General features: G+C 36.5%; 1 protein-coding gene across 2 annotated transcripts in view; it reads left to right on the top strand.

Moving 5' to 3' along the window:
* Positions 1 to 15,282, top strand: part of TRIQK (triple QxxK/R motif containing) — a 59,585-nt gene extending 44,303 nt beyond the window's left edge. For both annotated transcript variants that reach the window (XM_083863651.1, XM_083863652.1), the window contains 2 exons: positions 2,233 to 2,318; positions 12,166 to 15,282. In XM_083863651.1, coding sequence (XP_083719777.1) covers positions 2,233 to 2,318; positions 12,166 to 12,279 — 200 coding nt within the window. In that variant the 3' untranslated portion in view covers positions 12,280 to 15,282. The remainder of the gene's footprint in view (positions 1 to 2,232; positions 2,319 to 12,165) is intronic.
* Positions 15,283 to 17,114: the final 1,832 nt, after the last annotated feature.

Below are 17,114 nucleotides of genomic sequence, written 5' to 3'. Positions count from 1 at the left end.
AAGGGAAATCTCTGACTGACTGTGTTTGATTTACTCCTAATGGAAGAGCAGCAAACCTGAATTATGAGAGCTGGGATTGAATTTAGTGCTTGTCAGTTATAAAGTTCTAAACAAAGATATTTTTCTTGCTTAAAACATTTCAGATTGATACATTTCTATAGTTTGTTCACTAGTAAGAACAGCTGCATCACTTATGAAAGTTGACTCCCAACAAACAAACAAAAAAATTCAAGGCTGGGGTGTGTCTACACCAAATTTCAGCCTGGAGTGTATTTTTATGAGTAATAAACTCCTGCCATTTGTAATGGAAATTCTGAAAGATCTTTTAACTATTTCATGGCAAAAGTATGAGTGTGGGACTTCAGGGAGAAGAAACACATTCTCTTTCTGGCTGGCTTCATCTCATGACTTAGCCATTTTTGTGGTTTCTGCAAGTCTTTCCCCAGCTCTAAAAAATTACTGTACTCCTGATGCATCCTATTATCAGACATAACTGACTTTTGAAAAATAATGCTGCAGTGGTCCTGTCCTGCTAATAAGATTTATTGGCTGTATGAATATATTGGAGCATCTGACATAAATCATCTTTCTGTCATCCTTTCTTCACTCTATCTTTTGAGTTTTCTTGGATACATGCTGCCTTTTTTATTCCTAATACATATGGTTTCAGTTATTTTTTCATTTGTTATTGAGTATTTTTAAGTTATTTCAAGTCTTTTATGAATAATATCTGACCAACAATAGTATAGAGAGCTTCACAATGTATAATCCATATATAATCCATAAGGTTGAGGAGAGATTATATAAGGAAAGCAAATTTGTAATGTGAGTTCAGCATTCACGGTATGCTATGAAAACAATCTCTGTATTGAGTATGAGTGGGGTGATACAAGGAGTAGACAAAGTCAGAAGTGTGTTTCCATGAATGTGGTGTATCACTGGAAGAAGATATTCACATTTCAGAATTTCATTACTATACTATAATATCCCAGTTTTCAAGGTTGCCATAAAATGAGAAGTTTACAGTATTGATTATGAAGGTAAAATCACATCTGCTTGGACAAATGGGATTTTTGTGTACAGAACCACTGGACAAAGTTTTAGAGAAAAGGTTTAACTATTTGTCTGTAACAGTACTGAAAGCTAATGTACAAATAGGTAAACTTAGTGATTTGAAAAAGGCCAGACACTCTGCTTTAAGTATTATATTTTAGCATTGGAATTAGGTATAAATAACAAAAAAGATATGTATGCATTAGGAGGGAAAAAATTAAAAGGACTTTTTAAAAAAGCCAGAGCAGTTATACTGAGGCTCTATCCCTCCAACCAGTTTCTTCATGGATTCTTTTTCTTGTCCTTTTGTGACTGTATCTGTACCTTGACTTCTGTTAACTTAAAGAAGCTATGATTAATAGTTCATAATACAACCCTAGCAGGCCTTTCAGACAGCAAAAATATCCCTGAGAGCTATCAAGTGTTTTTTGCTTCGTTATTAAGTTGAGATGAATGATTTATACCATTTCTACCATTTCTGAATACTTACGTGTCCTCCTCTGAACTCAGTTCATATGGACTTAACAGTAGTGAAGCCCTGGGCTGCACTCTTTGTGGCTGCAAGAGATAGTCCCTGTAACTTGTAGAAAGTTCATCTAGAAGATTTTGTGTAATGTGTTTCTACAAGCAGGTGGTGTCAAGCAGTGGTTTTATTAGCATTTACTTAGACTGATCTCAATATTTCTAAGTTCTGATACCTGCAAATAATGTTCCAGTTCAGAATTATGAACCTTTACATTCACCAGAATGTCTCGTATTGCACATTTATATGTGCATTAGAGATGACTAACCAAGAAATATTTTTATAAAAATTTTTGTTTTGATTTCAATGAGAGGGAAAAACACAATCTACCTTAAATCTACTTATTTGCTGACTGATTCCTATGAAGCAATTTATTAAACATTGTTCTAGTGGATATCTATCCATTTGTGTACTTGGATGTCACTCTGGAGTAACAGGTTCTACACTGATTTGTCAGATCTTCTTTCTGTCACTGTCTGTGTTAAGCATGGTTGTTCCACAGATTGAATCCCTGTGTTACAGAGTAGCTGTTGTTTAAAATGCTGGACTGTGGGGTGTTTTGAATATGTTAAATCTGGCTTTTCAACTGAAATAAATGCTCACATTCTTTATATTATTTTTGCATCATTTTCATTAAATACGCTTTTTTACTCTAGGGAAACAAGATTATAAGAAAACCAGGCCTATGTTAAGAGCTACAAGATTAAAAGCAGAGGCCAAGAAAACTGCACTAGGCGTAAAGGTAGAGACCTCTTTGATAGCTCAAACCACTTTTGTGTTTGTTTCTTTTCCTCTTAAATGTGCTACTGTGTGAGTATTGATTTCTGAGAGATATTGTTTATGACACTTCAAAATCTAAGTAGAAACTAAAATATTTATGATGAACTTCTTTTACTTAACCCTAAAATTACTTGAATATTTGAAGTGCTGAAAGATTTTATGTGGTCTATGTCCTTGTTATGATGCATGCTAACTTTAGGGTTTAAAGTACTGTGTGCTTAGAAAATTGATTGTTTGAGGGAGCCTGTCTACACACATAACAAATTTTTTAACTATTTCATATAGTTAGACAAATTACAATAAACATCTCCCATGCTCCTCCTCTCATCCTATTCCAGTAGTAATTTAAAGACTGGGTTTGTTAAGTATTGTTAATTCTCAGCATTATTGTCTCAGTCTGCATCCTTGTGTACTGCCTCTGACTTGGAAAACGAAGGCTTAACTAACTGCAAAACATATGGAAAGGTACTAAACTTTATTTTGAAAATGTTCCCTTTTCAGGCAGGTATGAAATAAAACAATTACTTTTCATCACAGCTGTGAATATGGGCAAGGAGGACAATTAGAAATATTTTCTGTTATCTACTACCTAGTGTGTCATCAAAACAGAATCTATCTGAACACACATTGTTTATGTTGCCTACAGTATTTTCCCTTCAAACTTATTTTTTTAATCTGATACACTATTAACTTAACAGCAAGAATAAAACCTGGGGAAAATAAAAAAGTGCATCCATTACCTGAGTATTCTAGTAAAAGAAACTTCAGAAATGTTAAAAGGAGAACATTTTCTTGTTTCTGGCAGATGAGAAATCAATTTTTTCAAGTTATAGCTTATAGCAAATGCCAAGGTATTACTACCAAGCTGTAACAGCTGTTAGGCTGCTAGATGATGTATTTGGTTGTCTTCCAGAATTTGCTATTATAATCACGAAACAGTGCTTTCTTTTTGCTCCTGATTGCTGATCTCGATCAAGCATTACCATGCGATGCAGTATGTTTTCACAACATAATCTCCTCAGTTAGTGCTGTGTGTCAGGTTTTAATGAGAAAAAGTAGATTGCCTTTTTTGTTTAAAGGATAGATTATTAACCTTTTGAGTTCCTTTTCCTTCCTTTCTTATTACATTTCCCTTTTTCTTTTCATTTTTCTTTCAATGACGTGACCTTTTAAAAGTGATGTTCTACTTGGAGACTTAATGTACAGCCTAATTCTTTTAAAATATACATGTTTTTTGCATGTCTTTCACGAGTGAGAAGAGTATGAGATTTGGTCCTTCAAAACCTGTTTCATTTCCTTATTTTCTTAAGTAACTCTTTCCTAAAAATGTGGGTGAATGGGAAAGCATATGTGTGATCATATATGTAATGAGGAATTGAGTATTAGTGAGTAAAGGACTTCTGCCATTAAGGTACGCATGTGCTCTCCAGGTCTTGAGTGGGTGGGGTTCTGCTTGTTGCACTGGGTGATGTCTCGGGTTTACAGTTGTGCTTCTGCCTTAAAAAAAGTCTTTAAAATATTTTATTCTGGCTGTAATACCTTTTTGTGTGTTTCTGGACCTTAAAAAAAAAAAATCTAGATCATGCCCAAATAGATCACAGTAATTAGTTTGGCTTCCAAATTGCTGAGAAAAGCTGACAGAGCTGAAGCAAAAAGGAAGGTAAGTTGGGCACCTTTCCCTTCAGGATTTGCTTGTAGGGGAAGGAAGGTAGGGCTTTTGATTACATCCTTCTCACTGAGCCTGCTTAATGCCAACAACCTCAGGCTTACTAAATGTTACAATACTTCTACCAAAACATGGGCAATTTCTGTAGAGTAAATTCTGCACTACTGCTAACAGACCCTGCAGTGCTCAGCATGGAAGTGAGGTGTATTTAATGTCTAGGGGTAAACGTGCACTTCTTCCCACCTTGCAGTGACAGCTCTTCACCCTGCTCAATCCCTCCAGCAGCAGAACTTCACCTTGGGCAGCAGATGCTTCTGGAGTGTCTGCAGGGGAAATCCTCTCCTTACCCCTGGAAAGGCTGCTTAGTTGTGAAGCCCCATAACCTATACCCTCTCTCAAGCATGGCTTGTTCTGCTCAGTCCAGTGTTAAGATTCTCCAGCTGTCCAAGTGCCATCTTTTTACATCCATCCTCCACACCTATCCTAAATACTCCTCTGTTGTTTTCTGGATAATGTTTGAAATAATTCTTGACAACTTACGTTTGGTATGACAACAGCTGGCAGGACAGAAGAGAACACAATTTTTTCTTCAGATCCTTGACCAGTTGTCCCAAGGCCGTGAGGTCCCGCTTGATCATCCTTAGTCTTGTTGGGACATTGTATGTGTCCATCTGGAAAACCAGTGGACAATAGTCAGTGGGCATGCCAAGCTGAGAAGTTTCTTGGTGATTTCTCCAAGGCTCACACGCTTCCATATGGGCTGGGTCCATTTGGCATTTTGGGCCATCCATTCCTCTCAAAAGGGAGTCACCAATGACTACTACCCTTCTTTTTTTCTTAATTGAGGAGGTTTTGATGTGGGGGGTATGTTGCCTTGCCCTAAGAAACCCCTCGAACCTGGATGGATCTTCATCCACATTCTCATCTCCCTGTCCTCAGATTCCAGGGCCTCCTATCTGTTGTTTAAGCGTACCTGGAGAGGTGAGGTAGGTCAGGAGGGAATTCACCTGCCACTGCAAGCAGAAACCCATTTCCACTCCCTACTGTCTCTTAAGAGCTCCTCCTTTGCCCTGGGGTGAGTAATGGTAATAAGCAACAAGATTCACCTTCCAAAGATGGGGATTTTTAGTATTTTTTTTATTATGTAGGCTTTAATCTGTGCTGTAACAGTTGATTAACTTCAATCTGTGTTGAGAGAAAAAAAAAGTGACGTAACTACAATGCAATTTGATAAGTAGGCACTTAAAGTAGAAATGTCCAAAGTTCTTTTAAATCTTTGAGAAGAAACCAGACACATACATGTATTTGGAATGTATTTTATTTATTTATATACGTATCTATTCAGTACATGATGCAGTATGTGCTATGCAGCATTTCAAAATAAATTAACCTTTTATTATAAAAAGCTAAGTTGAAGCCAATAAAAATATTGTAGAGGAAGGAGAAATGTGAAAGTATAAACTCTGTGGGAAAGGGGAATATGTTTGTAGTTCTGTGAAATACATACACAAAATAAGCAAACACAATAAGCACCATACAACCACCTAAAAAAATAGGCTTTTTAATGTATTTGATAATTCTAGGGTTATTTTGCATTAGTGTCCTGAAGAACTTACATGCCTGGCTGTAAACTAAGACTCAGTGTAGGATTTAGAGCAGAAAAAAGAGAACTAGAAAATAGTGAAGGGATTTTAGTCCTTAATTTCTATGAGGATAATGAAATTCAACTGTTGTGTATTTCACCATGAGAGCTGACAACATTAGCTTAAAAAAAGGCCCTGTAAATGACATAAAACTTTTCAGAACCAATCCCCTGGAGATTCTTCACATTTCATCGCTGGCATACTAATTAGCTTGTCTTGTCAAACTTTGATTGCCTTGTCATTTTAATGCAAGGTTTAAAGTAACAAAGTTTCTTTCAGTCACTGGCATTTAGTACTTTTTAATTTCCCCAATGAGGGATTTTTATCTGTGTTGATAATGTCAGAGAAGCAGCTGAGCACTAATAACTATCCAAAGTTAGTTCAAGCAGGGCGACCATGCTAGTACTTGGTGTGTCATATTTGCTCTTTCAACATGTTTAAGGATTAAATATTGTAGCAGAGCTATTGTACTGGCTCTGTTTGCATATGTGACACTAATGTAGACAGTGCCAAAATACATTGTGTCTTCTTCAAAAAGCAGGACCCCTGTCTCGAGAAACAACTCCCAGTGAAAGCAGCATGCTGTATGTCTCCTGGTGTTTGGATAAGACAAAATTCTTTGTAGCAGTACCAAAAAGGGATCCTCTGAACTTTCTCTGGGTCGTTTTGTTGTCCCCCAACATGGGGCTTGTGCTGGTGGAAGCCCAGCTGCCCATCCTTGCCAAGTAGAGCAAGAAGGCCTTTGCACTACCAGCTGGCTCTGCTCTCAGTGGATGAGGAAAAACATGCCAGCAGGAGGGTGACAAGCAGAAAATGGTTTGAGTAGTGTGGAAGCTTGGCCCCCAGATAGCTGGAGTTTGGTATTCTGAGACCAAAAGTTATGGGAGTTCATGGGTAGAGACTTTTTTCACAGGCTGCAAGAACAAATGAGTGGTCCATGGGACAAGTGATGAAGTTTTCTCTTTTCTTGAAAGGTAGGCACAAATTTTAACAGTAGTATTTGCAAAGTACTTGCAAAGATATAATTGACTGCAGAATATCACTCCACAGAGAATTATTAGCAATAGAGTACATCGATTCAGCTAAGGAAAAAAATGTTTCCTAAACAAAATGAGAGCTTACTGTCTGTCAGTCTTTTACATATCTGCTTAATCTGTTGTGTAGTTAGATACCTCACTATGGAGACTTCATCACATCTGGAACAAATTAGATAGGAATAGATAACAACACATTCCTAGTGTATTTTAGCAAAGGATATTGTTTGATTTCATGCTGTTCATAATCTGCTAAATTATTGAACTGCATTTGCCAAGATACAGTTTCATAGCTTTGTAGAAATTAAGGCCACAAGAAACAATTAGGTCTTTTGATCTGCACTTCTGTATGTTACAGATCATAAAATTTCATCCAAATACTTCCTGCAAAGTCCAAACAATTTGTAGTGGCCAAAGTACTGGGTCTTCAACTTATGAGTCTCACAAAATGCAGAGCAGGTTATTGTGCCACCAGCGGATAAAATGTGGTATTCCCAGTTATCCCTGTAGTCAGGCTTTGACTGATTTCTGACCTTGAAGTGAAGCAGAGAGGAAACAACATGTACGAAGAGAAGAACGAAATCAGACCCTTGCCTGACTTGAACACGTAAGTATCATAATCATGGTGGTTTGAGATGTGAAAAAGATGTACCAAGCAAAATCTTAGGAAGATTTTCTGTACCAGTTTGGAGCGGTAGACCATCTTTCTCAAGCCTTCTTATGTCTTTACTTAGGACCAGTCTGTAGCACTTCAAAGAACAATCAACAGCAAAACCTCAAATCCTAGAAATAAAATCAATACAATTGGAGGAAAATGTCAACATCAGAAAACTTTTGATGCTATATAAAAAAGTCTGAACAGTTAAACATAGAGTCCTATTACTTTTAATAACCTGATACTTCAGGGGTTCAGAAGGTAGCACTGACCATAGAAGTAATCTGAATTTTCCTAGTGCTCTGAAGGAGAGGAGCAGCTGGGAGAGCTGAATTTGCTGACTCCTGGCAGCCAGGTCCTTCTTTTCACACAAGACCAAGTTGAAGTATTCTCTCCAACTGCTAAATAAAAAATGTATTTTTTTTGAGAGAGAGATCAGATGATGAAAGACTTGCAGGTATGGAATTCCATGTTTTCCTGAAGAATGTTCAATCATTCTTGCTTCTAGAAAATGGCATCTTAGTTCAAGACTGAACTTACCTAACTGCAGCTGGGCCTTGAAAGTTTCTTGTAAACAGAATAAAAGGACCCCACACAGTGAAATGCTTTACTTAAATACAGGTGTATATAATTATATGCTGTAACCAAACTACCTTGCATTCTTCTCTATGATAAAATAAATACTGGTCCTCTCTCTGCTGGAAATCCCTCCACCTTTGTACATCCAGAAATCACACTGAGGGAGTAGTTACCCATGAAATCCAAAGACCTTCTTAGAGTCACAGTTTTTCAAGGCAGAGTACTCCACTTTATAAGTACTGTCTGCATCTTTGTTACTTGTATATATTATTTTGCATTTAGCTGTTTTAAAATGAATCTTGTTGCTTTATAGGCATATAGCCAGGTGTTTTCAATGACTCTCTAATAGTACCTTGTTCTCATTATTTGAGACAACAATGATCTTTCTTCCATCTGAAATTTTCACACTAAAAAATTAGAACCTAAAAAGTACTCTAACACATGGTAGCAGTGAATATTCACCCAAAGTCTTCAGTTAAAAACTATATCAGATAAAAAGATTGTCAGTCCCTATATATTTATTTATACAGGTATCCTTGGTCAGCATGATTTTTCTTTCTGTCTGTTTTCAGAAAGAGCTAGAGAGAGTTTAGCATTTCAAAGAGAGCAATTTGTGGTACTCTTTCACTTAGTTTTAAGCAGGTTTCAGGTAAAGAAGGTGTGACTCTATTTGAAGGACAATTAAAAACCATGTAAAACCCCCCGACATTCCCTGGAAGTATGATATTTCTCTATGTAGGAAATTATGCTGCCATACACAGTGTCCAGATTTGTGTTATCATAGCTAATATTTTTTCCTCATCTCCTCTCCTAATTAATCTTGTTTATATCTCAGCTCTGCCACTTGCTCCATCAGGGTGAATTTGAGGACATAATCCAAGTATTTTGGCATGAGAGACATAAAACTGACAAAAAATGATAGGAGAGTTGAACTACATTATGCTGTAATGGTATGCGTTTCCTTTATGAAAAGTTTCTGGAAAACTTAACCCAACTGAAATCAGTAGGGTTCTACATATGTTATTCTACATGTAAGAGAATAAAGTAGAGAATTCTGTTCCTTTTTAAAGGCTTCTATGACTGTACTTTGGGATTTGAGAGTAGGAATGTTGTTTCCTGGTGTTCTGTACCATGATATAAAAGAAAAAAAAAGGAGAAAAAACCCTCTGATCATTTTAAGTTTATTTCTATAAGACTTTTTCTCTATTCTTTAATTATTCATGGTGAAATCCTTTGAGTAAATGGATTTTGCAGAGGATGATGGGGATGATCCATAAAGTGCAAGAGAAAGGGAGCTGTATATGCCAAGCGGGGAGTATTTTAACATTTCATTTCTATGCATGACTTAAAATACAAATAGCAAAGCCTGAAAAGTATAAAACAAATTAAAATGACAATATATATATCTTGTTGCAAATACAGTGCACTAGTGTAGCATCTCATTTGCTATCTACCTTGCAAAATTTATGTTTATAAAAGTTCATAAACTGGATGCAATTCTTAAGAGACTGCATATCCCTAGATGAGAGCCAGATTTCCTTTGTAAGGCCATTTATTTTCGGTTTTTGTTACTCTGCCTTTTTCAGTAACTCAAAATTAAGGTTCTTGCATAATTTTCAAACCTGGAGTTTTAGTAAGACTTTTCATTCCCAGGGATAATAAATACTGATCCACCCACTCAGTTCCTAATGGCTGTGCAAGGAAAATAGTATTGTTATCACAGTGCTACTCATTGTGAAACTTAGGCAGAGGAATTAAGGAACTTCTGCTGTCAAGAGCAGCCTGAGAATAAAACTCAAGATTTCCCCAATTCCACTCCCTTTGAAACAAATCTTTATTGCAAAGGTTCCTGAAAAGTTTGCTGCTGCTACCCACAGCATTTCATAAGGGAGACTGGGGAGAAGGGAGAGGAAAGGTAAAACAATTGTAAAGCAGAAAGCGTGGGAAGTGTGGCATCCAAACAAGAGAGAAACTTTTTAATACTGGAATGAATTTGCTCTCTGTATCAAGTGTGAACGGTGCCCGCATTGTACGGTTTTGTTGTCCACTCTCTTGAGCAGATGGAGCCTGCAGTTGTATGTCACTTGTTTATTACATCCTCTTAAGATTAGTAGCTGTGTGGCCAGATGGGTCTGGGAGCACAGCTGTGGATACAAGGAAATAAATGAAACCTGTCTGATGCTGCCATGCCCTTTTGTGAGATACTGACGTGTTGCAACTGCAACAAAGCAAAAATCACTTTCCTTTAATATATGAGGGAATTAGATGTACTTTTTCTAAAAAATCAAATCATGAAATCAGGAGGATAAAGTGCAGGGGATGGTACAGTTCTAAGAGGAAAATGTAGTTGAAATCTGCAGCCAACAGTCTCAGCAAATTTGCAGGTGCAATTTTAATATAGTAAAACAATTTTAAAGTACATCTCAATCATCCATATAAAATATAAAGCAAAGGTTTCTATAGAATAAAGAATATGCTCCTATAGAACATATGCCAACTAGGCAGTAGTATTTCAAAATTTATTAGATGGCATATGTTGAATTATTGATCCAACATTCTGATAAACTATATAATACATTCATGTAAATGCAAATTAAATGCTGTTCTATAGAAGAATGCCAGATTATGGGCTAGACTTTAAAAAATGAAATGCACAGTTTTAACTCCTTCATGTCAGTGGACACAATGGTGGTGACAAAGCCACCATCCGACCTAGAGATGCTGGGTTGGTTTAATCCCACAGTGCACACAAAAGGTACCATCTGCACTCCCTTCTAGTCTAGGAGGAGAAGTGGTCATTTTTGGTAAGAATTCACCTGGCCTCTCTTAGAGAGCACAATGAATCTTACACCAAAGATGGACCAAAGAACTAAAGGTTCTGTCCTTGGACAATAAATGGTGTCTTGTTGTCTTCATTGAGTGTAGGCATCTCCTTTCAGTCCCACTGACAGAGTAATTTTGATGTGACATCTTCTGTACCAATTCAGATCAGTTGTTATAAAATCACTGAACTTTTTCTGTCTTTTTAAATGTACATTGAGATTGTTCTAATGCAATTGTTTTATAGCTTAACATGAAGCTGAGAATTGGAGGGGAAGTTTTGCTTTCCTTAGAGGGCGAGTGGAATTTGGAGCATCTCGCGTGCACAATTATAAAAATTCATCATGATGATCAGGAATCAAGCAGTAGACATTGTTAGCTATAGAGTCATACTTTCTGGGAGCTGAAGGGACATAAGATTTTTTCTCAAACTTATCTTTCATGTTTCATTCATTGTCTTGCAAAATTAGAGTCAACACTATAGGAAGTGTGCTGTGACTTACAGAAAAATTAAAACTTAAAGATGTGAAATACGATGTCTTTGAAAGAACTAAAAAGGAAAGAAAATAAATAAAAGAAATACAATAAATAAAATAAGTGTAATAAAATAAATATAAAGAGGATGATAATACTATGATTATATTTTTACAGAGTCCAGTCTTAAGATGATAGGCAGTCACATCATGAGTATAATGCATGGGAAGCAGTTTTCTGCTTCTGAAAGTTGCTATAAATCATGTATACATTGGAAGTCTCTTTTTTGTTAATTAAGGAAGATGCAGCAAGTTGCAATATTTTATGGAAAGAGAGGCAAGTGCAAGTGCAAATTGTTGTGCTTTTTGCCTTATTGCAAAGCTGAAGAAAGAAAAGTTTCATCCAATTCTGACAGAGTTTGTAGTTCCATATTGTACTGCATGCCAGGAGGTTGGGAGATAGAGGTAGCAATTTTCATTGACTTCCACCATACGGTGTTTGCTTCATTAAAAAATTACAAATTTGTTGGCAAAAAGCAGTAACATATTGCTAGAAAACATCAAAATTCACAGTGTAAATTCATAACTTAAATTTGTGTTCAAAACTGTGGTTTGTGAATTCTGTCTTTTCCTTTAAAAAAGAAGGAATAGGATAATTAAAAGGTATAACACTCCTATTTCTAGTTAAGACTTAAGATTTTTAAGCTAAATATCCTCTTTCTGATCAGACTTACCAAAATCATTATTAAGTGAATGGATTCTGCAAGATTTGTAATGGTAACTGCAGCAGAGAAATCATTAAAGCATAAATGCCTTATGCAGTTATATATGTCCAATGTTATTTTGATGTGTGTTGTAAAGGGAAATAATATTATTCCTGATTAATCTGAAAATATGGTATTCTTTCTAACAGGTTTTTGTTTTCTTTTATTTCTACAGGAAGTTGCCCTTGTCCTTGCAGCTATACTGGTATTTTTGTTGGCTTTCTATGCTTTTTTTTATCTTAATGTTTCCAATGAAGTTGACCTTGATCTGGATCCAGAGGAAAACTAGCAGATGCAATGAATCTGTCATCAAGATTTCTTCAGCTTCAACAAGACTACATAGGAACACACAGTCCCTTCGCTGTAAAACAGTAAACGATGCCATTTCTTGCAGTCCAAATTCATAAGAAAGTTTTGCAATACGTCAGTCACATTTCAAGTCTCCAAAATAAGAACACTTATGCCTGGTCAAGTGTATCTGCTTAACACCAAAGCCAGGAGCAACAGTACTATACATGAAGTTTATTGTTTACATTATTTTTTCTCAGGCAGAGAACTTGGATGTCAAAAGGCAGGTGCTACTATTATCATGGGTATTGATGCTGTCTTCACAGAAGGAGTGTCTGCCTTGACCAAATTTAGGAATTAGAGCTTCCTAATAAGCAAATTAGTTTCCTGTTCCTTTCTGAAAAGAAAGCAGAAATACCAAATAAAAAGTCACTTCTTCATTTGTGTTTAAAATATATCAAAACCCCCTTGTCCGTTCTCTCCCTTTTAATCTTTCTTGTGCATGTGTGCACATGCCTGAAGATAGGAGAAATTGTAGGAAAATGATATCTTCTTACAAGCAGTCTGTCACCTTCTATATGGACTTAATTTTCTGTCATTCCAGATTCTGTGTGCCCATATATCTGCAGTAATCTTTTTCATTCTTTTGCCAACTGTTCAGCACACATGTGTTCTGTTAGAAATGGCACCTGGATGACAGAAGCTCTAACATTCACATATGCTTCTGAAACACAGTTCTTTGCCTCCTGTGCTGTCTGAACTAGTGTAAATAGAAAGTTTAGTCAATGTTGGTTTTAATTAGTGTATTGGTCTACTATTAATATAAAGTCAAAATTGTATTTTAATTATGCTCTTCCTGATGGTTTTAGTATCAACTTGCTGTACCTGTTAGGGGCATGTTGTATAAAAACATTCCTTTCCAACTATACAATCATTTTAATCATCAAACTAATGTGAGAGGCTGTAAGTAATAAGAAAACTTTTTTTTTTTTTTCTGGAATACTAATAACTGTAAATCTTGGCTCCATTACAACCTTCAGTTCTTGCAAACTGCTTTTCAAATTAGGCACTGTAGACAGCATTTTTGTTCCTTTTGATAGCCAAAAGCTACTTGAAGAATTTGGTGTGTCAGAGCAGCTGCAGGGAGCTTTAAAATTCTGGCTTTATCCTGTTCTGCTTTGAGTTTGGCATATAACTGAGCTTGGGGATGTAAAGACTCAGTTTTGATCCTCTTAAAAATGTGGTCAATCTTTCTCTGACTGAGATTCAGGTCAGATTCAGTTTGGTGTCAAGAACATGTAGAGCCGTTGGTGCTGAATGTGGCAAGGAAATTTAGGCAGACCGACTTTCAGAAAAGTTTTTTTGTAATTCTGCAGTTAGTGAACTAGCTTGGTTTTGCCTTTGACATAAATTTCAGAGCTGAATGTTAGGTTTAATTGCAGCTAACATATTTACTGTTTTGTTCCTGAGATGCCTGACTAAGATTTCTTATAGTGATTTTGAAGACAAAGGGATACAAATCACAGCAAATATTATAATGGAAAATATATTTATATTAAATTGACACAGTCCCATTATCACCACTTAAGAAACTTGGATCAATATAGTTAATTTTTAAAACATACAGTAACTATGACCATATACATTATGAGTCTCTAAGGATCCACTTCATATGTGTCATAATCTTCATTCACTTTATGCCACGCAAAACAACTCCTCTAGAAATTCAGGGTACAACAGTCTTCCAAAAAATACATGAAAGAGAAACCTATATATGCAAATATATGTTATTTTCTAATTACGACTGTTACAGAACAAAATCCTAACATTTATGCATGCATATGACTTACAGTCCGTTACTAGTTGCACACATGACCAAACACCTGGCAACTTGTTGAATTTATGGTGGAAGCATTATCTGACACATGGCCCAATTTCCAGTGGAGGGAAAAGCGTATCACAAGCTGTCTCCTTGGATGTGACATGCCTTTCACTTCACCAGCACCCAACCACATGTCACAGAAGCTGCAGGCCTCTCTTGTTACTTTACACTAGCAGTTTTCATGTTCCATAACATGCTGGAAGGATTCCTTCCTTAATGTCAGCATATTGCTCTCTGGGTCATGTATGGTCTGAGAAAGATGTGTAGTTACTCTCTTGGTGCAGGTCATCTCGTAACCTGCTCTCTCAATTGGTTGCATTAAAAAGCAAGCAATTCTTACTATCATATTTATGAACAGGAAGTTCCTAGAACAAGAATATTCCATTTCCCATTACAATGAATCAGACCAAATCTGAAGTGTGTGTGTATGTGATTCTGTCAGCTTCCCCAGTGTGCGGCTTATGAGTCCGTATTGCCCACAGTTTGCAGTTTGTCTATTGGCTTTGTTTGGTTTAGGTCTTTTCATTTGTATGAAAGATCATAGAATCATGAAATCGTTGAATGTTTTGGGTTAGAAGGGATGCAAAAGATCATCTAATTCCAAAACCTTTGCCATGTGCAGAGATACCTTCTGCTAGGGCACATTGCTCAAAGCCCCATCCTGGTCTCAAACACCTCTAGGGATGAGGAATCCGCAGCTTCCCTGGGCAACCTGTTCCAGTGCCTCACCACCCTCAGAATGAAAAATGTTTTCTTAATGTCTAATCTAAAGTTACTTCTTTTTAGTATGAATCAACTCTCTCTTATGCTGTCACTTAATGTTCTTGCAAAAAGTCCATCTTTTTTGTAGGCTCCCTTCACTTACTAGAAGGATATTCTCATATAACAGGAAAATTTCTTTTTGGTTAGACCGGGTAGACTTCTGTTTAGTGTATGTAGAAATACAATGCAAATATTGCAGCAAATGCACTTCTTATCAGTACAGTAATTCTTAATGGGGAATGTGGCTTATTTTGCCCTTAATCATATCTGAGATTGAAATATGACTTTTGGATTTTGAAGCATCTATCTTTGTATGAGTTGCTCAGTGTTTATTTTATCAATAAATTATTTTTTTTTCTATTTTGGTTCTCTTATTAATGAACACACTGAATTATATATACATTTGAAAGGTTATTAAAGCAATCTAAACAGCACAATGTTCAAAAGTAAGCACTGATATCAATTTTAAAATACCTGGATTACTTTAGGCAGTTCTAGCTGCTAAACTCATATTAAAACTAAATGTGGCCTATGAATACTTAAAAGACAATGAAGAGAACTTCCTTTGGCATCCTAACCAATACTAATAGATCACATCTCTTTCTGGAGTTGTTCATGCAGCTTTATCACTTCAGTTGTACAAGACTTTTTTATTATAAAATTAGTAATTTTATATGCTTGTTTCAAAGAAGGATTGCTGATCAAATAATTTATACAGCAAGCCTGGCTTAATGAGTTTTTTCTAAGATATTCACCTCAAGAAGACAGTAGGTGCCCTCCATCCTGGAATAAACTGAATTTCTTTCTAGCAGAGGTTGTGGGGGAGATGCCTATACTGAGTGCTTGTGCTCTGGGTGGGAGCAGATGTCCTGTCTGGAAGAATCTCTGGCTAGGAAGGTGTAACAGTCTTCCACCAGTGATTTTGCTCAGTAGATCTTCCTAGGTGGTTTTCCTTTTCTCTTTGATTCTTCAGAAGCAGAACTAGCATGTAAACCATCTCAGGACAGAAGCCTCAGTCTAGTCTTTTTACTGCTGCTTCTAGTGAACATTGCCAAGGAAAGACTCTATCTCTATGGCCTAGAGTCCATAAACATATTTTACTGGAAGCTTAGGAGCCATGTTAAGCATTTCCCTAAAAGACCCTAGAGATACATTTAAACTTTTCTTGAAGAATGCTGCAGTTAAAGTTCACTGTTGCCTATCATGTAGTAGTCATCAAGTGATTCAGAATCAGCTCCTTCCATGCATCAGACCAGCTGTAGCAGGTCTATAGCAGGATGTGTAGACTGGGAGATTGTGCTGCAACACCTATCTGCAGGTAGCTACAACACAAGCAAACTCATCTGTTTACTTGGGTGTCCTCTAGAGCAGCTGACCTCAAAGTTTTGTTTGAAAACATAGGTTTTGAACAACTCCACTAAAGGAAAGCACAGTGAAAGCCCTACAAAACAGTTCATGCCTCTTCCATGAAAGTTGCTACCATGGAAGAGGCTGATCTGCTGACTTAGAGCCAAGGTTTGAATGCTGCCATTTTTAGAAGGACAGCTCTGCTAGGAGCTCCCAGTAGAGTGATGATTGATAAAGGATTGTCCCTGTAAGGCACAACTGAGCCAGTTGGTGAAGGTCAAATCTATTCAGGAGATTCTCTGTAGAGAACTGAAAAGCAGAGTAGGCAAGTTAGACTGCCAACAAAAAAGATACTACAGATCTTGATCACATTTCAAGTTCCACTTACAGTAGCATAGTAATTAGTGGTGCTTATGACTAAGAAAATAACAATATGGCACATCAATAAGACAGCAGAAATGTGATGTTGGAACTGCATCCTAAAAGATTTTACAGTGGATTATGCCTGCACTTTGGGAAGTGAAGCCATGAAATGAATAAATTGGCAAAGATTATCTGTGATCTTATGCTTACAATATTTTTCCCTGAAAGAGCCGGCAGAGAAATTTTGCAGTACTTTTCCCCATCATCCTCTTAGTTTGCTGTAAAGCATTTTTGTAGATGTATTTCTTTCTACACATTTCCAAGAATGAAAAAATATTTTTTGCAGTTCATCTATTCATTTAATTGACAGAATCCTCTACTCATCCTTTTATCCCCTCTTAATCACAATCAAATTAGTGAGGAGACAGCCAAAATGTTAGGTACCAGTGTCTCTCAAGCAGATGTCACACCACTATTTTTTA

Source organism: Zosterops lateralis (assembly GCF_965231275.1).
Source record: "Zosterops lateralis genome assembly, chromosome: 1".
Classification (NCBI taxonomy): Eukaryota; Metazoa; Chordata; class Aves; order Passeriformes; family Zosteropidae; genus Zosterops; species Zosterops lateralis.
Note: the sequence above shows the minus strand (reverse complement) of the source record. Positions and strands in the feature narration are given on the sequence as shown.